The 23176-nt window shown below is 50.1% G+C and overlaps 1 protein-coding gene across 3 annotated transcripts in view; it reads right to left on the bottom strand.

The window, feature by feature from the left end:
• Positions 1 to 3857: 3857 nt before the first annotated feature.
• Positions 3858 to 23176, bottom strand: part of TGFA (transforming growth factor alpha) — a 106346-nt gene continuing 87027 nt past the window's right edge. For all 3 annotated transcript variants that reach the window (XM_035001353.1, XM_035001354.1, XM_035001352.1), the window contains exons 4-6: positions 12238 to 12387; positions 9443 to 9552; positions 3858 to 7593 (exon numbers count right to left, since the gene is read on the bottom strand). In XM_035001353.1, coding sequence (XP_034857244.1) covers positions 7586 to 7593; positions 9443 to 9552; positions 12238 to 12387 — 268 coding nt within the window. In that variant the 3' untranslated portion in view covers positions 3858 to 7585. The remainder of the gene's footprint in view (positions 7594 to 9442; positions 9553 to 12237; positions 12388 to 23176) is intronic.

Raw genomic sequence — 23176 nt, 5'->3', positions numbered from 1 at the left:
GAAACACCTCAGCTCTCCCCTGGGGCCACGCAGTGGCCATACCAGAAGCCACGGGGTGAGAGGGCCCTGGGCAGGCTGTCCACAGGGGTACGGGGTGGACCATGGATCTGAGAGGGCAAGTCACCAGCACACCTAGGCACTTAGGGATAGAGAGAGCCAGGAAAGGCCCTCTCCTGAGAGTCATTTGGGCTGTGGTCCCTCTATGGGGACCCTCCTAAGGATGGTAAAGCCACAGGCTTGAATGCCAGCAGGTGGGAGGGAAGGGGTTGTGCAGGGCCTGAGATGCCCCCTCCATTACCAGGAAGGCCTGGGAGGCCACAAGACCCATAGCAGGACAAGGGCAGGACAGAGGCTCAAGTCTGGGCTCACAGACTATTCCAGAAGGGGGCTGTGGGATGGCTTGGAATGCTGGTAGCTCATGGACCCTTGGACGGGAGGCAGTGGTTAGAGTGCTGGAGGTGGGCTGGACCCCAGAGGCTTTCCAGCACATGGTCGAGTCCCCCAGGGGACCCCCTGTGCCCTGGAGGTCACCCAGCTGCTGCTCGAGGGCTTTGGTGGTAGGGAGTCCCCTAGCCCAGGGGGCGGCTCTGGCTATGGAAAAGATCCTCTATTGAGCAGAAATCCACATTTTTGCCTCTGGCTCTACTCCTTGAGGCCACACTGCACAACATTCTCTGTCCAAGGACAGTTGCCTCACTCCTCTGGGTCCTTTGCCACTTCTAAAGGTCGCAAACCAGGAGCGTGACCCTCTGCTTGTGGCCCCATTTGCCACTGGCTCTCTGGAAATATTTCTCATGACACATCCCTCTCCCCACGCCTTCTTCTACCTTGAACTGAAGGTCAGCAGAGGATCAGAGAGTGGAGCCTCCCTTGAACCGGACAATATATTAGGGGCATTTCGGATAGCACTAGGTTTTTTTTATTCCAAAAATCAGGCTGAGCAAGTGGGAATTGGTAAACTTTATCTCAATAGCTCCCTCAGCTAGAGAGGCAGGAGCCAGGCAGACGGGCACTGGGGGCTCAGTAACACCCCAGGGGAGCACAGCCAGCAAGCAGCAGGCCTGCAACCAACCCGGGTCTTCGCCCCCGGGCCTCCTTCCACCACGGGGGTCCAGAACCCTTGCACTCTGGCTCACTCTGCTGCGGGATCTCCTTAGGGACCAAAGGCAGGTGGGAGAGTCACGCCGCTTCTGTTCTGACGGGCCAGGGTTTAAATGACCCTGGCTCCTCCCGGCACAGCTCTTAGGGGAGGTCACATTCCAGACCTGAGGATTCCCTTTCTGGAACATGCACGGCAGCCCAGTTCCAGGTAGTGGAGCTGTTCCTTCGACCTGCTCTCAGTTGCACTCCCTGACGGCCCGGGAGGGGCTCCCCGGCAGGACCGGGGCTTGCCCTGGGGGGCTTCATGGCACACGGCAGCCCCTGGTCCTATAGTACTTGAGCAGCGGTGCGCCAGGGCCTGAAGCTTCCACTGGACTAAATGTCCCTGGGGAGAGGCTTTTTTTTTTTTTTTTCTTTTTCTTTCTCTCTCCTGTTTTCCTTTCAGCATAAGTGTCACCATGTTTTTTATTCCCAGTTGCAAAACTTGGTTCCTGAAAAGCCGTCGCCCACTTGTGCGTGACCTCAGGGGCTAGTCACATGGTACTCCTTACAGGCTCCTGTTCTCAGAGTTTTCTCACTTCTCTGCCCTAGATAATCCCACCTGAAAGGAAGTCCAGGATGCCCTGCTTCCCTAGGGGCTACCACCTGCTGGATCATGGGACACGGAAGCATGGACGGGGGTGGGGGGATGGTCTGGGTGGGGACCAGGCACTCAAGCCCCGGACACGAGACCTCTCCTGTGCCGTCTTCTCCCTGGGCTGTGGTGTGTTTAGAAGGCAGTAGGGATTGGATTAGAATCTCCAGGAGAGATTTTAAACAGATGCCCCAGCGCCACCCCGACAGATTCTACAGTTTGATTGATCTGGGGTGGGAGACACTAGTTTCATGGGAAAAGCATTGCTAGCCCCAGGCTGTGTGCCCATGAATAGTCACTGTCTATTTTTGAAGGCAAAAGGCTGGGACAGAAACCTCAGGGCCTGCCGAAGCAGCAAGTGCAGAGAGCAAATGTGGAAGAGGGGGTTTCAGAAGATGGAGGAGGGAATGCTGGTGCTGGAATTCCTGGGGGCTGCTGGGCAAAGAGCTCGGAGTTCGCAGGAGGCAAGGTGAGGTCACAGACACCCCAAAATGGGGCGAGGCAGGAGGCAGGGACACAGGGACCAGGCAGAACGGGGGTCTGAAGTTTGGGCCAACAGCATCCAAAAAGACTAGCCCTGTCAGTCCAGATCGTGGATTCAAGCTGGCAACTGCAAGTAGCTTGGATAAATGAGGGAAGATTGACTCAAAGTTCATCGGCGCTTTTTCCTGGGGAGAGTGCTGCCTGCAACACCCCGGACAGTCTAGGGCAGCTGGCTAGAACCAGGGACGGCCACCCGATACCGGCTCTGGCAGAGGGGGGCCCGGCAGGAAGGCTTGGAAATCAGGGAGAAGGAGCGGGACAAGAAGAACATCCCATGGGTTAGAAACAAGGCCTGGAGAGGTCCCTGGAGATGGAATAGGGTCAAGGGGAGGGAGTGAACACGGAGTATGGGCAGCAGGTCTCTCCCTCCTTCTCCCAAGAGGTGGATGAAGGCTCTGTTGAGGGACAGCTACCAGGCCAGCACACTTGGGACAGGAGTTGCCCAGGTTTTCATCTTCCTGCAGGTCAGGGAGATCCTAAGCCCTCTGGGGCCTGGACAACAGGGTCTCCGGGCTCGCCCTTGCTCCCGAAGCTGAGCATCCCCTGGGACCAAGATCTCACACCGTTCCGCCACTGTTTTGCTCCCTGCTGCATGAGCTCCTCCTAGGTCACCTGCATGAGGTCCGCACATGGGTTAGAAGAGCAGGGGGTTTAACCATGGGGATTCAAGTGCAGTGAGGCTTGTAAGAACTGGGCGGATAGTTGTAGAAAGTTCCTTACAGGGAGGAACTGGGCAGTGGGGAACAGGGTGGGTGACTGAGGGTGGTGGGGGTCAGGGGTGGACGGGTCTGTTTTTTCCTTCAACTAGGCTAAGCAGAGAAATTCCAAATAAATGCAGGCCTTAAGTCATGACCATACGTTCTGATGGCCATTAACTCTGAACACCTAAGGGGTAAACTGCGTTGTTTCATTTCCTCCACAAAGCCTCTATAAAGCTTTTCCTAAAAACTGTGGCCCCACACTAACTTGCCCTTCGCTGAGTCCTAAAGGACAGAGGTTTTCAAACTTGAGCATGTATTAGAAGCACCCAGAAGGTGGAGGGGGGCGTGGGACACCTCTGGAATTTAACAGGTCTGGGGGAGGGGCTTAACAATTTGCATTCCTGAGAAGGTCCCAGGTGATGCTGATGCTGCCGGTCTGGGGAGCACAGCTGGAGAACCACGGCTATTCACACGTGCTCTCTACCTTAACAATTTAGGCTTTCTTTGCAAGTTGTCTGCAATTGGTCCAGAATTAGTTTTTGCATGTTAGTCTCTCAGCCAGATCTCAGTTCCTTCGGGGGCAGGGATTGTGTGTTTTATATTTTCCTCTGCATCATTTAGCATATTGTCAGATACATAGCGGATGAAAGACTAATACATTGGGAACTTCAGAGGATTCATTTTCTTCAAGCAGAACAGGGATCAACTCTGGTTAATTTTAGGATTCCCACATTTTGCAAAAGAGCATCTAATTTTTCCTCATCATTCACATGTGTGGAGAAAATTCTTAATTTGTTTTTCAGCAACACGACAATCTCATGAAAGAAAAGCTCCAGTCTTGATTTAGGAAAAAAAAAAAAAGAGTTCATTCCTTCATCCTTCCAAACAAGGTACAATACAACTGGACAACAATGCACATGACTGAAAAACACAACTGCATTTTATATTGCTCACTACTCTTTAAATAAGTATAATTCAGATATTAAGGAAAAGAACTGCTAATCACATTAACACATTACAGAAATCAAAATTAACTTATCACACAAAATAAATTAAAACATTAAATATTAACCTTTTCAGTGCAACATATACAGAAGTCAGAATAACAAGTTCTAAAAAAAAAAAAAGCATCAGGTTTGTTATAATAAAGATAATGAAAAGTTGAATACTTCAGTAAGTTACTACCCTAGGAAGAGGGGCTGCTTTTCGGGACTGTGGGTATGTTCACCACGAGGTCTTTCAGAGAGCCTGGTAAAGTCAGCGGCTGGAGAGGACCGGTCTTATGTTCCAACATGGATAACAAACATAGGTGTTCGTCTTGTTTCTGTGATGTGCCCTTTGGGGCCGGGCTTTTGAATCCTCCCCCTTCCTTGGCCAAGCAGGTTGGGAGACACTGAAGCCCAGACCCTACTGGGTGCGCAGGGTCTCCTGAGCAGCACTGGAACCTTGTCGATCCACTTCTGCCAAAATTGCCCGGAGAAGCGACCTGTGGCCCTGGCACAGCGAGACAACCCGGCCCTGCAAGATCTGGCTGAAGATGCACCTTCTCCACCTGCAGAGCACAGTTTGCCAGGAAGCTCTAGAACCACACCTCCTCCTGCCTCACCAATGCCCTGGTGGCCGAGTGTCAATCCCACTTCCTCCTTTCTTAGGAAGACAGACTCTGGGACACTGCCCACCTCCTCTGTTGGAACACAATGGCCAAGCTCATATCTTGCTTGATTTCGTGTGTCAGAAGCATCTTCCAGATCAGGGTTGACGGCTATCTTTCCATCTAGAAGAAAAGGTTTCTGGCCAGTATGCTTAGAGATGTCACAGCCTGTAGAACAGTGGGAGATCTAGGCTCCATCAAGTATCTGCAAGCACCCCCCCCTTTTTTTTAATGGGGGCTTTTCATTTCTCCTGAGCTAGACATTGGAAGCAGCTCTGCTCCCTGCTCCCAGGTGTGTGGCTGCGGACCAGGAAAAGCCTCAGGAACGAATCCCCAGTCATAATCCTTGGCTTTCTAGAGGCCAAGGAAACACAGGGAACCTGTAAAGATGGGTTCGAAGACGCATTTTTAACCTCAAAAGGGGGCATTTTTACAGCTAACTCAAAATGTACCAATACCATGAAATGGCCCAGGAATCCAATGCTTGCTGGCCATCTGATTTTTAAAGAGAAACCACAAAGAAGCAAGGCTCTCCTATCCTGGGCATGGATGAAGGTCCGTCCAGGCCCGCCGTCACCTAGCCTCTGCTTCCAACTCTTTTCAGACCTGCGGGTTTACAGAGAACTGCCTCGGGAGCACTCACACGAGGCCCACACCTGTTCACTGCACGGTTCACAGAATGATTGCACAGCACGACGGAAGGGGCGCGGGCGCCTGTAGCGTGAGGACCAGAGCATTCACAGACACTAAAGGTGAAGTCCTGCAGGGGCGCGAGAAGGTTCTCATCCTCCTCACATCTCTGCAAAGACGCCTGGAGACCGAACATGGCTCCTACCCTCCATCAGGTGAAGAAAGCCCCACAAAACATTTCCCATCGGTTCCTATTCTCTGAAGGCAACCAGACCTCAAATAGTCTCCAAAAGACTGAGAAAAGATTGTCCTCAAGTAAAAATGTCCTGAAGTTAAAAACACACTACCCACTGCCATTGGTCTCTCTCGCCAGGCTCTCAGACTTTCAGGAGGGTCCGATGAGAGAGAGGAGTGAAAATGGGGCTCTGCAAACCCGGGTCAGTGGGACCGGTCTCTGAGCAAGATGCTACCGGGGAGCCTCCCCCCGCATCCCTGCTGCTGTAGGACGGACGCAAGAAATGCAAGCTTAAGCCTGGGAGCTGCAGTGATTGCACCGCTCGTGGGGGCAGCAGGCGAGCAGACCCCATTTCTGCCCTCACTGCTTCATTCCATCATTCCATCAAAGTGCCAAAGCTAAGACACGGGTCACACACTTGCCTCAAAATTGTAAGAACTAAGGAGACAATTCATCGAAATGGACATTCTGGGAAGAAGAATGAGGGGAGGACAAAAATAACCTGATAGAAATTTTAAGCCAACTTGACATATTTTAAAGGTCCCTTTCGTGATGGGTGGAGCTTAATAGGTAGAAATCTTTCATTTTTCAAATATTAGTGAATAAAGAGTTCCCTCACATAAGGACTTCACGTATTATTTCACTGTTATTCTGTTTACAGTTTTTAATGAAAATTCCTAGGGATGAGCTCTCTGCTGTTTAGCTGGAGGGAACCAGTGTTTTCCACAGGCAAGCCCGATGGGTCAGAACATACCCGGATGCCCATGAAAACAATTTCTCCTTCTTTCAGGGAAAAGCAAGACCCACCCTGATGGAGGTGATTTGTTAGAGTTTGTTAATAAAACCAGCATCCTGAATGGAAAAGGGAAGAAAAAAAAAATCACCGGGATATTTCTTCTAATGCTAGAAAATAAATAGGACAGTTCAATTTCTCCTTTTAAAAATAAAGCCACAAATCAACCAAGCAACAACATGGAAAGTAAATGACCAGCCCCCCTTCCATGGATGTGGCCCCAAACGCCTGTGGCTTTCTGCTTGTGCTCTATTTCTAAGCATCCGCGCTCGGAGGGAGCACTAGGAGGCTAACCCATTCAATCGTGCAGCACTTAGTCCTGTGTTTGTCCCGTGAGGATGCACGCACAGGCACCCTCTACCTCTCTCTCCAACAAAGCTACCAATCTCTGCTGGACTGCCTAACTTTTCTACTGGACTGTATCTGGGGCATTTCCTTGCTTTGTGTCTAAAATGGCAAGGCCGCTGAGCCCCAGTCTTCGCTCTCATCAGCAACTCCTCCTCCGGTTCCATCCCGGCAGCCCCGGGGGGCTCTTCCCAAGCCTTAGCCGTCCCAAAGAGGCCAGATGGTTGTCATCAGTCAGCCAGCTTTTCAGCCAGCATTACATACATCATTCGTGTAGAAGTCTGAAAAGGTTTTATGCATTTTACATTGACTTAAGAGATTAAAAATGAAACCATCATCCATCTCATAAATAATTATCTCCGAGGCTGCCGACGGCTTGGGGAGGTCCTCGGCGTCGTGTGCCTGCGGGAGACATCAGGCTGGTTGAGGGGCTCGTGGACAGAGGACATACGCAGCTCCTCTCACACTTGGCATCTTCATGTAACCAACAGTTACCCTGTGTCCATCTTCTTCTCCAATAAACGGATGAGAAAAAACTCAACGACGGCAATCTCCAGGGTTGGGCAGGATGGATACCGCTGTGGGGAGATGGGCCCATAAAAAAGAAACACAGCCCAGTCTCCGTGACTGGCAGAAGACACCACCACACCCCCCTGGGCTCCGAGGCCGGCAGACGCACACACCTGAGCTAGGTCAACAGGAAGTCCACCCCTTTGCAATTCTTTTTTGATCAGTCTTTAAACCGTGGTCCACTGATTTCTTCTCTAGGTCACACCAAATAACCCCAAGCAGACAGAGTTCTTGACAGAGTTGTGAAGGAAGGCCCACAAAAGACAAAAAAGGCTGCACAGGTGATCGCTGGCAGAACAGGAAGGTCTGTCGGCTCGTCCTGAAGAAGTCCTTCCTTCCTCAGGCTGCCAGAGTCTACCTGGCCAAACTCCCTCCGGGCTCTTCAGACCACTGGAAGGAAGGAGAAACAAGTTAAGTGCTGCAGGCCAGCCCCCAGTCGTGCTAGGAAAACAACTTGGAGATGCATCAGCCAAGGTCACCAGGTTCTCTTGGGCAGTCAGGCCCAAGTCCAAAATTCCTCTGGTTTCCACCTCAGGGGCAGCAGCTTCTGAAACTGTGCTTCTGGTGCCAAAGGCAAGGCTGATGGAATGTGAAGTGAGTCATGGCAGCAGAGAGTGGGGATGCTCCGTGTTGTGAGGAGAGTCAGCCCAGCCTGCGGCCAGTTCCCCTGGAAGGGATGGCTTGGCGGGCAGCTCGTGGGCTGGTCCAGGACTCTGGTGGCAGAATGGCTTCCCCTCAGGCCAGCTAAGAATGGACCCATTTGTTTCTCAATGGGTAGGGCTCTGAGGCGTCCCCTGTGGCTCACGGGAGGTGGCAAGGACCTAGCTCCCGGCAGCTCTAGAGTCCAGCGCAGCCTAGACATCTTCCTGTCCTGGTCCCTCCCATGGCTCCTCTGGAGGCGGACAGGAGCGGGCTTCAGCCTCAGGGGCCATCTTGGGAGGCTCAAAGCTAATGTCTTTCCAAATGTGGGCAGAGAAGTAACATTAATAAGAAACTTCCTCTACCTTAAATGACTCTCCTGAGGTGCACACAAATGGCACAAAATCTACTATAAATTTTCTTTTAAAGATTTAAACTATTTTCCTATTGGTTCCAAGCAACAATATAAAAACTTCATTAGCTCAGTGGATGGTCCTCTGAGGCAGTGGAAGAGAGAGGTGAGTGGGGCCTTCAGAGGCCCTGGTTCTCATCCTAGTTTCCCCGTGGACTGATGGTTGGACCCAAGTGGACCTTTGGCAGACTCAGTTTACCCGCATCACTCACAAATCCTCCTCCTCCTAAGGCCATTGTAAGGATTAATGGATTAGCATCCTCAAGAGTTGTGGGCCTCCTAACTGAGGAGGACTGCTCCTGCACAATTACTATGGCTCCTGGGCCTTCAGCGCCTTGTGGGGCTGATCGCCAAGAGGTTTAATGGACACATTGGAGTTCCAGCTTCCCGCCGCCCTTCCTCCTACCCTTCTTCATGCAACCGTGAGCTTCTGGAATGTCAACTATTAACTAGAGGAGGTCCCTCTTGGGGGATGAGCTTGTGGTGTCTCCTGTCCCACTACTTCCTGAAAAGGAACTTCGAATTTATGATGGGCTCTACTGGTCACAAGAGCAGTTCAGAAAAACTTGTTGATGTGTGGCTTTCTAGGGCTTGTCTGGATAAAGGAGCCATTTGCCTCCGTGAGCCCCAAGCTGGTCATGCTCAGGTGAGGACTCCTGAGATGCGGGTTTGGTCCCACTTCTGGATGCCCAGTATTCTTCATGGATGTCAGTGAAAATATTCACAGAACAGTGGTAGGCTTAAAGATCACAGGATCCGAGAGCTAGAGTCCTGTGAGACCTGTGGGCCAAATCCCTCCTTTCACCGATGGGAAAGGGCAGGGGACTTTCTCAAGGGAAAGAGAATGAAAATCGGTTGTGCGTCTACGGTTTGTGATACGCTCTACTCGGTCCTTTATATCAGTACTTATTCAACTTGCACATCTTTTAAATAAGAAAACGGAGGCTCAGAGAGGCCAACCAACTTGTCAAAGGTCACGCAGACCAGTAAAGATAAAAGCGCTTCCTTCTGAGTAGTTTAGTTTTAACTACTCAGTTTTTCGAGTAGTTAACCTGACTTGGGAGGGTAAACACCCTCTTCCTGCTTCACCCTCTAAGAACGTCTGCCCTGCCCTGGAGAAGGCGGTGGTTTCTCCACCCAACTGTGTCTCCCAAGGGAAAGGGGTCCCTCTTCGCCGCGGCCCCTTACCTGTTTCTGAGTGGCAGCACGCGGTCCTTCCCTTCAGCAGGGCACTGGGCTTCTCATGCCGGCAGACCAGAGCCTGGCACCACTCACAGTGTTTTCGGACCTGGCAGCAGCTGTGGACAGAGAACACGGGCTGGGCAGGAGCCTGGGGCAGGGGTGCCCGGCTGGGGCAGCGGCCGCTGAAGAGCCTGGCGCAGCTCTGGGCTCTAGGGCAGCCTTCCCGTGGAGGCCTCCAGAGGGCTGGCCACACACAGCAGGGGGCTGAGCGCCTTGTAGGGTGGTGGCTTTTGGGGCAGATGCTGGCCAGCAACAAAAGCACCTGCTGGCCCCTCAGGGACCGGCTCTGTGAGCATGGCTCTGCTCCCGGCTTTCGGGGCAACCTGGCCGCCTCCCCGGCTGCTTTCTTCACAACACAGCAGGTGGGGGGCTCAGAACGGCTGTCAGGGTTGGGACAAAGCAGCCACTGCCGGCTGGCAGGGCTGTGAGGGCTTGGGGAGGGCAAGCATCCCTCAGGTCTTGCCAGCAGCAAAGCAAGGAACATGGATGGGCTGAACAGACCGTGGGAAGAATGAGAGAACGAGTCACGAATTGCCACGGCTTTGAATCTTTCCGTGGACTACCATTCTCCAGCTCTGGCAAACCCAACCTCTTGGGGAACCCGTGTCACACGGAGCCCTGGAGCACCAGGGTTACGAGTGCTCCTGCCTCCCTCTGTGGGCGGGAATGAACAGCGGGCGGAGTTCGCACGAAAAAAGAACCAGGGAACCCAAAAGAAGGGCAGAGAAGAAAGCACTAAGGAAGACACTGATTATGTAGATACTTAGAGCTGTCTCCCATGGGATACCACGGAGGACTTTGTTTCTACTCAGTGTAACCCCGACACGTGCCTAATCCACGCATCCACACACGGGGGCTGGGCAGGGTGTCCCGGTAGACACAGGCCCAGACACAAATGAGAAAACAAGCCTGTTGCTGTGCTGCCCCCTTGGTGCCTGGTGGCATCTCATGATCCCTACCCTAGCCCCTCTCTTGGCACTGTCCTGGGAAGGCTACCAGGGCCCCCAAATCTTTGGGCAGCAGAGCTGAGAAGGAGCCTGAGACCTTTCTGCATAACATACTTCTGTCATGGGTGGCCAGAGCGGTCTGATTCCAGATCCATCATCAGAGATTACTCTTTTGCAGTCGGTTAGCAGTGGGCTTATTCCAGTCGCTTCCTAGCAAGGAGCATTCCAGCGCAGTGAGACCAAGGCCTCCAGGACCCTCTGGCATGGGATAAGCTGGTCCCAACCAACTCTGCAACTCAGGAGGGCCCCATGCGCAGGCAACCAGCAGCCTGGTTAGGGTAAGGGCTTAGTCTCTGGCTCAGGGATTCTGGACTTGGTCTCTAGCAAGGATGGGCTGGGAAAAGACAGAAGGGAGGTGGGACCAGCTGCCTTCCTGGGAAAGAGAGAGGCCGTCCAGGCATCCTAGACTGTCCCTGTCTCCAGAGAATCTGGCAAAATTTGCTTTTAAATCCCTCTGGAGAAGCTCAGAGGGGCATGCAGTTCTTATTCCTGAGGCTCTGGGACCCTCCTGGCCACAGAAAGAGAGGACTATGGACATGATGTGTGAGCACACACAGCTAGACAGCCATGAGAACTGCCCTCATGTGCGGCAGAGCCTGGGCTATTTTCCAGCCCGAACCAGGACTGCTTGTCCATTCTGTCTTTTCCAAGACAGGTGGGAGAGGGACACATACTGCTTGAAGAGGAAGGAAGGGCCGGCTCAGTTCAACCTCCTCCTGCACCATGTAATGTTGGCGTGGGCCACAAGGACTGAAACTAGGGCCGCCGTGAGCAGGGCGGGGCTCTACGGGGCATCCATTTGCTGCCAGAACCAGAGGCGTGGATGTTGCCCCAACAGCAACAAACCAATAAACAAAACAGGACAGAGACTCATAATTACCTGTCCAAACTCCACACAACCTCAGAGGGCTACAGTCTGGCTTTCTTCATTAACACATAGCTGCCTCCTCTGGCCTTTGCCGGGATGGCCCATCCACTACCATCTCTATCATGAGTTAATTTACACTGAGCCGACTGGGAGCCTTTAGCTCTTCTGTGAATTCCTTATGCATAGCCAATTAGGTATAAATTCTCAGAGGCCTTGCTCTGTGAATTAGATGTCTCTAGATATTTCCAGGGACTACGTCTGGCCAGATGCTGTGAACACAGCACTAGGGAGTCTCCCTCCGTGGAGCAGTCCAGATATGGGCAAGCAAATAAGTCCAAGAAAAGGGTCTCTGTTGGTCTAGGGCTCAGGAAGGCTTTCTGGAACATGCAAGATGAGTTTTGGAAGATGCAGGAGGGGGAGAGAAGTGGAGAAAGGGGAAGGGCTGCCATCAGCCTGTCCAAATGGTAACCGAGACGTCTGATGTGGCTTTGGGATTTGCAAAGTGCCTTCGGCAGAAAGGAAGCACCTCTGCCACTTGCCAAAGGAAGCTGGGAGCCATTTCTAGCTCTCTGGAATGCCTGCACGTCCCCATCATAACTCTGAAGGCTCCAACCCCAGCGGCGGAGAGAGAGCACGCACCTTTGCTTCTCCACTGGCTTCCAGCAGTGCACAGACCCACTGCTGGGGACCCTCCCAGGATGCGTGCCCTTGACACAGCGTGGCCGTTACCGAAGATCCTCTCGGCTTCGCTGACACCAATCAGACACCACAGCAATAAGCCACGCCGAGGGGGCCCTGTCATCTGGGCAAGCTGCAGATGGCCCAGTGAGTGGGACCTGACATTAGGGGTGGCGGCAAATACTTACTGTATCAGCACACACGCGATGATGAGGACAGCCAGGGCCACGATGGAGACCACCACCAGGGCGGTGATGGCCTGCTTCTTCTGGCTGGCGGCCACCACGGCCAGGAGGTCGGCATGCTCACAGCGTGCGCCCACGTACCCAGAATGGCAGCTGCGGAAGAGAGGAAGGTCAGCATGCTCTTCTGGCAGAGCTCTCGTTCCCCCAACCCCCCACTCCCCCCAGAGAAGGCTGGGCCAGAGGGAAAAGCCTCTAGGAAAAGCCCCAAGGGGCCCCTCCAGCCTTCGTGACTGGAGGTAAAGGTGTCTGCAAACTAGCTCCTACTTCCCCGCCGGGCACCTCTTGCTTGGAGAATGTGGGACCACTGATCAGCCTGCTCATGTGAGGAAGCACTTCACTGTTATTGCTACTATGTCAGATGCTGGGGATAAAGAAGGCAGCAAGTGTGTTTAGGACACCAAGTTCATTTTGGCAGTTCATAAAAACCCAGGTTATTTTTAAACTAAGTGCATATATTCAGAATTTGATGATAAGAGAGAGAAAACACACTAAACCAGACCCGGGCTGTGGTTTGCTTTATCGTTTTCATCAAATTTAATTAGCCCTGTGAGCATTTACTGGGGCGGGGGTGGCAGCGCACAGGGTTTGTACTGAAGTCGGGGCCAGGGCCACCATCTGGTAAATGCAGGACCTGGGAAGCCACCAACCTGCTTCTCGTTTCCAACAACACCTGGCCTCGTTCCACTGGAGGATCAGCAAGGGCATGAAAGAGGTCATGCCCTTGAACATGCTCTGTGGCCTGTAAGGGTCACTACCTATACCAATGTGATATTAATGGTATTACTAATATCCAAAGGCTCTTTCACTTTAGTAACAGTCTCCTCCTGTATGCGGAAGGCTGATGCTGCTCAGCAAACCGCCCCCCCCGCCCCGCCCCAATCCTGGGGCCACCAAGTGGGTCTTGTAGGATGTTCCTCAGGACTGGTTCCAGCCATAAGGAAGGGATGGTTATTTTCTGCTGCAGGTATTTCCCCCCCTCCAAGCATATGAGTCTGCTCAACAGAAGATACTTTGCTTATGCACAGGTCCCGATGACTTTGTCCAGATGACTTTGTTATTGTAAAGAAAATGTTGGATCACCACTGTCTTCTCAAGTGGGGAAGCTTCCTTCCCACAGGGACTTCCACAAGAGCAGCCCTGCACCAAATACCACACACTGGATTTAAAGTTTTTGTTTTTTTTCCCAAAACATGGCAATGATAGCTAAACTTTTTTTTTTTTTTTAGGAGTCTTTTGATGAAATAGCCAGTCTGTCACCTTCATGTTTAGATTAAAAGGCCTTTGAAGAACAAGGAGCAAGAAAAGGGGATTAAGGGTCCTGGTTGCCTGCTATTTGTGGTTCCCTTAAACCTGTGCTCCTGGGCTTTCAGACCCCAGATGCCAGAGGGAGACTTGGGGCCACAGGATAAACACGGTGTATTTTTCTGGAGCATAGGTTTTGCTCAATGTTAACAAAAATTTAATCATTTTAATGTTCAAGGAACAGGTACAGTATGGTTTAAGATTTATGCCAAATAGGAGATGTTGCAAAAATTGCTGCTTAAGGCTTCACCCTGGGATAGCAGAGCATATGAGCTTGTCTTTAGCACTGCGTAATGGAGGCCTTTCACTGGGGCTCCTTTATCCCAGAGCCCACTTGTTATATACGTTACTTAAAGGTATTTTTCAATTTGCACTCAGGCCCTTGCTTTTCTGTTATGGGTTACTGTACATTTGACATATGTTTTGCCTTTTAATTCTTGCACAGAAAAGTCAAGTCATTTGCCTGTGCCATCCTGCTAGGGAAGAGAGAGAAATGCACACTCAGGTCTGCTCAGCCCAGAGTCTGGGTTCTTGCATAGCCCAGTGTCCATGCTGCTTCCTCCTCAGACAGCGCAGTGAAGGTCTGTGTGTCCATTTGTGAAGAGTCCAGGCTGCAAAAGGGTAAGCGTTCCCATTTCTGAAACGTTCCTACTCGGACCTGCAGGCCCTGGGAGAGAAAGGTTCTAACGCCTCCCTAACCACTTGGTTCTGCGAACCTTATGGATTAACCCATTAACACTGGGGACTCCAAGAAATCCCATTTAAAAAAAGAGTGGCATCCAAGTGCTAATTATAACACATACCCTTTATTGCCAAATTCCTATAGGAATCAATCTCTTTTGTTCCCAACAATCACAAATGCATGTGAGGTCAGGGCTGCTACTTACCTTCTTTATAGATGAGGAAATGGGGGCCAGGGGGCTTCTGGGTTTAAAAACTAACCATCTCAACCAGGAAGGCTACCTTTCTACGGTAATGCAGACTGGTGCAGAAGACACTCTGGGGTAGTGATTTCATGGCAAGCTCACAAAACTCACTGCAGGAAGAAAGATGGATTGCTCACTGCCCCGTAAAGAGGTGTCCTTGCTGTGGGTGTGCCAAGTTGCCAAAGTTCCCCCTAAACAGTGCCATCTGAACTCACTAAGAAAACTAACCCTCTGGGCTGGGTCACCTTCTGCTGACTTTCCATATTCTTCCTTCCAGAGGAACATTCCCCGTTTGTGTGCTGGGCCCTTCACAACCAGCCTGGCCTCAAAACTGCCCCTGGCAGGGGTCCTAGCCCCTTGGGAAAGTCTTCATGTCAATAAGAATGTCTCTGTCACCCAGTGTCACAGCTGTAAATACCCACATCTCAGTCTCCCTGAATTAGGGAGCCCAACGTGCTTGTGAACACAAGCTTGCCCAGCGAGGCACACGGTTGCTGCCTAATAGACGAGACTCCAGGTCATGGCTTAGGTGAACTCTGAGAATAGTGGATCTTTGCCCCAAGCAGCCAGCTGCAGCTGGGAGGCAGAATGCCAGATCCTTGGGCTTTACCCAAGGTCAAAATCTCTCTGAAAACGGGTGTTTTGAAGAAAAGGCCAAAAGGAATTCTGATGAAGCCAGAGTAGAGAGCCACCATGAAGGTTTTACTAGTGACATCCACTTTGGCTGCCCACTGGAATTGCCTGGGGAGCTTGAATAAATCCTGAGGTCCAGGCCACACCCCAGACCAGCTACATGAATATTTCTGGAAGTAAGGCCTGTCACGAGTGTTTTTAAAGCTCCCAGACGATTCCACCTGGAAGCCACAGTTGAGAGCCACAATTTAGACTTTTTGGCCCTGGGGTAGAGGGAGGTCCTTTCTCCTCCCAGATCATTTGTAATAGTGGGGATGCTTCCCAGTTGCTTTTTTATGAGGTGGGGAAAAAGAAAAGGTTTGGTGACATAGCTTTTCTTTAAAAAAACCAAAAAACAAAAAAAACCTTCCCAAGCTTCTACTGATATTAGACTTCATTATGCCGATTATATTAGGTACAAATCACATAAGGAGGGGAAGAGTCACCTCACCTGGTTGTAAATGAATCAGGCTTGACTCAGCTGCTGTCCTTCCCTTTACCTTAGGTAGGCCCTTGGTTCCCACCTGACTGCATAGTGGAATCACTTGGGAAGATGTGGCAAATGCCAGGGCCAAGGTCACACCCCCAGAGATGCTCATCCAATTGGACTGGGCACCCAGGTGATTCTCATGTGCATCCAGGCCTGAGAACCACTGAGGTAGAACCATTGTTTAAGTACACAGACTCAAGAACCAGCAATTCAAAACCTCCACTTCCCTTTCTCATTCCTTCTCTCCCTCCCTCCCTCCCTCCGTCATTTCCTCAGGGTGGTGGCTATAAAATGGGCGCCCCATATCAGGCGCAGGAGAAACAGGAGATGTTACAACCCTGTTTCAGAAAGGAACCTGAACAGAATCGGAGTTGTTTTATCACAAGGGGGAATGGGAAATGTGTTAAGATTGAACATTTTCATACATCATTTGACCAATTTCATCTGTCTGCAGTGGGTTTTACCAAACACAAAGATCCTGGAATGCTGTTTTGTCTTCACAATTCTGAAATAAGGCTCTGGAGTCCCATTCAGGCTACTTCTCCCAAATAAAAACCAAAAAGAAAGCGCAGCAGGAAGAAAGAGCATAGCACAGAAGGGAAAAGGAGGCTGGCCAAGCCGCAAGAGGAGCTGGAAATAAAGGCACTGTGCTCTGGCCAGCTGGGTCCCCGAGGCCCTTCCATTTGTGTTACTCTGTCAAGATTGCTCTGGTGCTTTTCATAGGCGCAAACTGTGGCTGTAGGCCTCTCCTTTTGAACAAGAAGGATGAAATTATCCACACTGTGCCTTTCTCACCCCTCTGCCAAGGGCCTGCAAACCTTCCAGTCCCTCAGACTTGCTCCATTTTCTCCAGAAGTCCCTGTTTCACCTGGTTCACGGGGCCCTTTTCCAATTTTCAAGAAATAGGATAGTGCATATAGGGCTATGCCCTTAAACATTTTTTTCTTAAAAAACTTCAACTGGAAAAGGAAATTTTCTAAGCAAATTGGAAAGTACATAAATTATAATAAAGCAGAAAGGAGAAAAAAAAGCTCACACTGTTGCCAACCCCACCTCCCCAAATGGCAAACGGACATGTTTCTCTTTAAACTATTTCTATCTAGTTTTTAACTTTTTTTTTTTTTTTTTACAATTTTGCATCAATATATCATCTCACATCTCCTCACCATGTTACTTATGTCATTGCATTTAAAATGTCGTACAGTAATATATGTACGCAGCTTGCTTCACCAAACCTTTACCATTTAGGCTGTATCCAATTTTGATATCATAAATGCCGTCAGGTGGTTACCTTAATGTACACAGCTTTGTTTGCATTTGAGCTTATTTCCTCAGGATAGGGTCCCACAAGAGGGCACGACATGTCATGGGTTCCCATGACATGGTCCCACAAGAGGGCCAAACTGTCATGGGTTCAAATCTCATTCCTTGCTTCATGCCTGTGTGACCCTCAGCAAATTACTTAACCTCTCTGTGCCACTGAGTCTGCATCTTTATTTTTATTTTTTTTAAAGATTTTATTTATTTATTTGAGAGAGAGAGAATGAGAGAGAGCACATGAGAGGGGGGAGGGTCAGAGGGAGAAGCAGACTCCCTGCCGAGCAGGGAGCCCGATGCGGGACTCGATCCAGGGACTCCAGGATCATGACCTGAGCCGAAGGCAGTCGCTTAACCAACTGAGCCACCCAGGCGCCCCGAGTCTGCATCTTTAAAATGATAATAAAACTTACTTCACAGAGTTGTTATGAGAACTGCCGTTAATATCTTAGTGTCTGACCCAAGCGCTGTGTTTTAAAAATGTAAATAAAAGGATGGGAGCATTTTTAAGGCTCTTAAGAGATGTTGTCTTTATAAACAATGATGTATTCTCTGGCAGGAGGCCAGTCCTCTTTTAGCCAAGTCTTTTGGCACATGTCCCAAGATACGGTCTTCACTATGAGGGTCAAGGACTGAATTAAGGACCCAGGACCATGGTTTTAGAAATATATTTACACAAACCTGCCTTTAACATAGAGAAATTCCACAGGGCTCTGGTAGGAATGGGGAAACTGAGCACAAGGACACCTGCACTGGGCTTACCCACTGTTGGCCTCTTAAGAAGTGGATTCGCCAAGGGGCGCCTGGGTGGCTCAGTTGGTTAAGCGACTGCCTTCGGCTCAGGTCATGATCCTGGAGTCCCAGGATCGAATCCCGCGTCAGGCTCCCTGCTCAGCGGGGAGTCTGCTTCTCCCTCTGACCCTCCCCCATCTCGTGCTCTCTCTCAAATAAATAAAATCTTAAAAAAAAAAAAAAAAAAAAGAAGTGGATTCGCCAAGTCCTATAACCTCTCTGCTTTGAGGGCTGGGGAGGAGGGGGCTGGATGGGGTATGGGCTTCTTCTCTGCAGCTCTGATCCCGGGGGCCTCACAGACAGCCATGGGTTTGGCGGTCTACCCGACTTCCACTGCTCCTTTCGGCAGGACCTTACAACATCCTCCAGGAGTGGCGACGGTCACAGTGTCTGGTAACTGAGCCCTCCTGCTCTGTGGGGAACTGGGCCTGGATGTTCTCCAGTGCTATCTAACAGAACTGTTATGCTGATGGAAATAGTCTGTATCCATGCTGTCCCGTACGGTAGCCACTAAGCCACCTGGAGCTGCTGAGTATTTGACCGTGGCAGGTGAGGCCTGGAAACTAATTTTAAGGAAGTGATTTAATTTAAATAGTCCTGTGTGTCTAGTGGGTCTCATCTTGGACAGCAACAGCTTTGCATGCATTATGGTCACTGGGCCCTCGTAACAATGCTGTGAAATATTAATATCCCCACTCATGGAGCTAAGCCACTTGTATGAGAGACTCAAGTCTGGCTGACCTCTAAATCCATTCATTGCTGGGTTATCCTGCCTGGTGTGTGACCCTCAGTGTCTGCTTCTGGTGTGGGTAAAGAGAGAATGAGGACATGCACTTTCTCCAGACATATGGTTGGAATAATGTCATTAACTAATTTTATTTTTTTTTTAAGTAAGCTCTAGGGATGTCTGGGTGGCTTAGTCGGTTAAGCGTCTGCCTTCGGCTCAGGTAATGATCCCAGGGTCCTAGGATAGAGCCCCGCATTGGGCTCCCTGCTCAGTGGGGAGCCTGCTTCTCCCTCTGCCTGCCGCTCCCCCTGCTTGTGCTCACTGACAAATAAATTTTAAAAATTTTAAGAAAAAAATAAAATAAGCTCTATGCCCAACGTAGGGCTTGAGCTCATGACTCTGAGATCAGGAGTTGCATGCTCTACCGAGTCAGCCCGGCACCCCAATGTCATAACTTAACCCCTACGCCCCACCATCTGCCTGCTGTTGGGGTGCCAGAAGATCTACAAAAAGTGGCTCGAGACCCAAACTGCTCCCTATCTTGATCTCTTGGGGGTACATCCCTAGTCACATAGCAGCCTGCTGGTGGACTGATGACAGGCTCTTCTCTTTAGATGTTTGACTCTGCTCAGATCCCACTAGAATGTACCGTGGCCAGGGCCATGTGAAATGTTTTCCTTGGCTCAGCAATTTGTTTTCACACTTTGCTGTGGGAAAGTTAAGTCAGGGAGTTCAGTCAATGAAGAGCATTTCGGACAGGTGAGAAACTTCAAACTGGTTGCCACTGGCTGAGGACACTGGAACTCTTAAAATATGTCACCTGGGTGTCTTCCTTCAACTGTTTTCCTTTGTTTGAAGGCTTCTGCAGGCAGCAGACCAACAGTGTGCTGAATCTGCCTCAGGGGAAAATGGCGTGCAAGTCCTAACCTTGCATTTCTATGGCTTTACTGTCTTTGGAAAGCCTTTTCCCATTTGTTTCCTGATGTAGTTGGGTTCTAGCAGGGATTTATTAAAGGAAGACACAAAATACCATCTAGGGTTCAACTGAAACAAATGTTTAAGGTTTTGTTCACTATCTTTGCTATTTCCGACTAGTTATTTAACTTTTTTTATCTCATATTTTAGTGTGAGATGTCATTTTAGATTCTCCAGAAACCTAGAGACTGTTGTTTTTATAAAAAACAAAGCTTAAGAGTGACAGTATTTTAGAAAGAGCTCCCTCTTTTTAGACTATCATCTTGGGTCACTGTGGGTTTTCTTTATAAGGCCATGACATATATGGCCTTACCTCAAGGTATGTTGGTTTTATTGACCAGAATATGTGTCAGCAACCCAAAGCTGGGGCGGTTCATGCGAGTGAGAACAGAATGTTCTGCTTTCTCTGCACGGACTCAGAGTTTCTGGTCTAGTGGGAATTAATTATCACATTCTTCTAGGTACTGTAATTTCAAAGGGTATAAAGTGTGGTCCTGTCCTCACCAAGCTTACGAGCTCACACGGCAGAAGTGAGCAAAGTGGGCTGGTGTGAGGCGAGCAGAAGAGGCAACAGGATGGTCAGGGGCTGACATCCGCTTCAGTGTTGGGGAGCAGTGGGGAGAGGCGGAAAGGGGAACCAGAGAGGGCAAGCCCTGGTCTGGGGATGGTGGGGCAGGTGCACCTATATTCTAGCCAAACGGCACATTTGGGAGTTCAGGCCTGATCTGATGCCACCATTTGTCTATTTATTCAATAGGGCTGGGCATCCACATGGAGAATAAAATGTGACTTCTAAAATGCTGACCACTAATTAAAACTACCAAAGAACGATGCAGATCATCAGGTACTGCCACATAAAACACATCTGTGGGCTGAATACAACTCCCCTGGGCTGCCAAGATCCAGTAGGGACACTGAGATAAAGCGATGGTAATTGCTTGCATGGCTGTGCATCCCCACAAATGGTCAGCTTTTCCAAACCGCAAGGATGGCCCAGCTGTTTCTGGAAGATCCTGCACTCAGCCCACGGAAAGGACTTTAAGAGTCTGTGGTCAGGGCAAAGAGCTTGGGAATGACCTTGATGTTTCTCTTTACAGGTTTCTCTTTACATGGGGAAGATGCCAACACCTTTCTTGGAAACAGAAGAGCTTAGTGACTTGAGATGTTAAAAAGTAAAATTCAACTGAGTAAATTCAAGATCAAATTGGCTTTATTCAGTGATTTCTGAATCAGGCTACATCCCATCTAGCAAGTAGAAAGGAGTTTCAAGGAGCTGTACAAGATGGGAGACTTGTATAAGCAGAAGGGGGCAGGGACAGGGAAAGAGTAGACGATCTCATCTTTCTTTGGGGGACAGAAGGGGTCTATCAGGCAGACTACTTCATTAAGCTGACCAGGGAAATTCCAGACTGATTGGCTAAGCACATGTCTGGGGCAGGCTGAAACTGCAATTGGGTTAGGTATTACGTTTTGGTTTGGTGATATGGGCTTAGCACAAGTGACTCTATTTGGACCTGTTGTCTCTTTTTTAACAGAGGTGAACTTTTTAGAGCTGAGACAGAGTGCCCTCCGGGGCAGTAGCTGAGAACATGGGTTTGGGGGTTTGAATCGATCAGACTGAATCCTAAGTTCTGCCATTTACTAGCTCTGGGACTCTGGGCAAATCGCTTCTGTGAGCCGGCTCAGTTTTCTCATTTATACAACAAGAACAAGAATTCCCACTTGAGAAGGAAGTTGTGAGGACTCCATGAGTCACTATATATAGAGAGTGCTGGGAGCTAGGCCTGGCCCATAGCTAGAGCTTTTATTGAAAGCTTATTATTAATAGCAATATTTATAATGTGAATGGGGAGAGAGACAGTCAATCATCCTGATTATCAAAATGTAAGTGTGATGGACAATTAGCTCCCTGAGCCAAGAACAGGGCTTGGAATCCAGAGTGAACAGAACAAGAAACCACCTGCCTCCTACTTTCAGAAGGCTTCCTCCAGCTGATTGGGGGTGGGGTGGGTCTTAGCCACAGATGAGGTTATTGCTTTGGCTCATCTGATGATCCAGGCTTGAGGTTGTTGGCTCTCACAAAATTTATACCAGCCCCTGATCTGGTGGGGAAGGCATCAGAGGAAGAAAAACTAAGCTGAAATTTGGTCAGAACTTGGCAAAGACTTGCCTTCTTTCTCCAAAGACGATCCTCCCAACCCATAGCTGGGTGCACTGGGCACTGCTGGAGGGGTGAATGCCTTCTGCCTGCCGCACTGGGAGGCTTTCTGATATCTGGGCCAGAGGCAAAACTTCCTTTCTGGGCTAGTGTTTTCCACAGTGACTGGGCTACTAACAAAACAATCCCATCAGTCCCCCAGGGGTCCCATGTATATTTTAATAAAAATGACAATCATGAAGAATGACTGATGGTCATCATCACTGTGGCTTGTATTTACGGGGTAGGGAGGGCTCAAGACCCAAGGGGCCTGCCCACACTCACACAGCTGCGCCTCCGAAAGAGGAAAGCCCCGCCCACCGCTTTTTCTGCGCAAGCTCTCCCAAGTCACAATAGCTCAGGGCTAATGCATCGGACACCCTTAGCATCATGGTTAAGCACTCAGCTTCAGGAGCTAGACCGTCGACGTCTGACTGCAAGCTCTGCTCTGAGACCTGGGCACGAGCTCTCTGTGCCTAACTCGTGGGGTCATGAGGAGGATTACATGAGTTAGCACACAGATCATGCCTGGAACGGTGTCTGGCGTGAGGCAAAAAAAGTTCAATAAATGCTAGCTTTTGTTAACATTTTAGTATCACTTACTGGTACTATTAAGTTGGACCATATGGAATTGCTACCTTCCGCCAGTCGTGACCTATAGAAATGGCAACTTCATATAGATGGGTGGTTTTTAATGGGGGCAGAGGGCGGATTTTGTTTCCTCCCACCCCTCAGGGGACATCTGGCAATCTGGAGACATTTTGATGGTCACCACGGTAAGGCGGTGGGGCTCCTGGGCACCGACTGGGTGGAGGCCAGGGCTGCCACTAACATCCCTCAGTGCACAGCAAAGGATTACCCAGCCCCGGATGTCAATAATGCCAAGGTTCAGTATGGGGCCACCTAAGAGTATTCTACTACGGACAGATTCATTTTCTTAAAACATCCCTTCCTCAAAACAACGTGGCTCCCGCCGCCTAGAGAATAAAGGCTCACTTCCAATAGGCTCTGGCCTCCCATTTGTCTCCAATCTTGTCTCCTCCTGCTGTAGCCACAACAGGTATCCTGTAACAGCAGGTCCCCCGACACTCCAGGCCTGGAATAACCTCTCTCTCCTCCCCACTAGGCAAACCGGAACACCTGCTCTGGGGAGCTTTCCTCACGTGCCTTTCTTCCCCAGCCTGGCTGACCATGGCAATACCCAATGGCTCTTAACTAATGTGACTCCTGGGTCCCATTCCTGGAGATGATGATTCAGTGGGTTGGGGTGGGGCTCGGCTATACTTTAAGCAGCAGCCCCAGGGGGCTCGTGCTCGGCCTGGCGTGGAAACCTCTGTGCATTGGCACACATCTTGATTTCTAAGCTGTTCTTCGTTCCGATACGGCTTATGTACACTAACCGTTTGCACGCACTTCCAGGCTTATTTTATTAGCTGTGCTGTAAAGATGCTGGAGGGCAGAGACCTTTTCGGAGACACTGCTAC

This window comes from Mirounga leonina, unplaced genomic scaffold (genome assembly GCF_011800145.1).
Source record: "Mirounga leonina isolate KUSES-001 unplaced genomic scaffold, KU_Mleo_1.0 Mir_125, whole genome shotgun sequence".
NCBI lineage: Eukaryota > Metazoa > Chordata > Mammalia > Carnivora > Phocidae > Mirounga > Mirounga leonina.
This window is presented reverse-complemented; position numbering and strand designations above follow the sequence as displayed.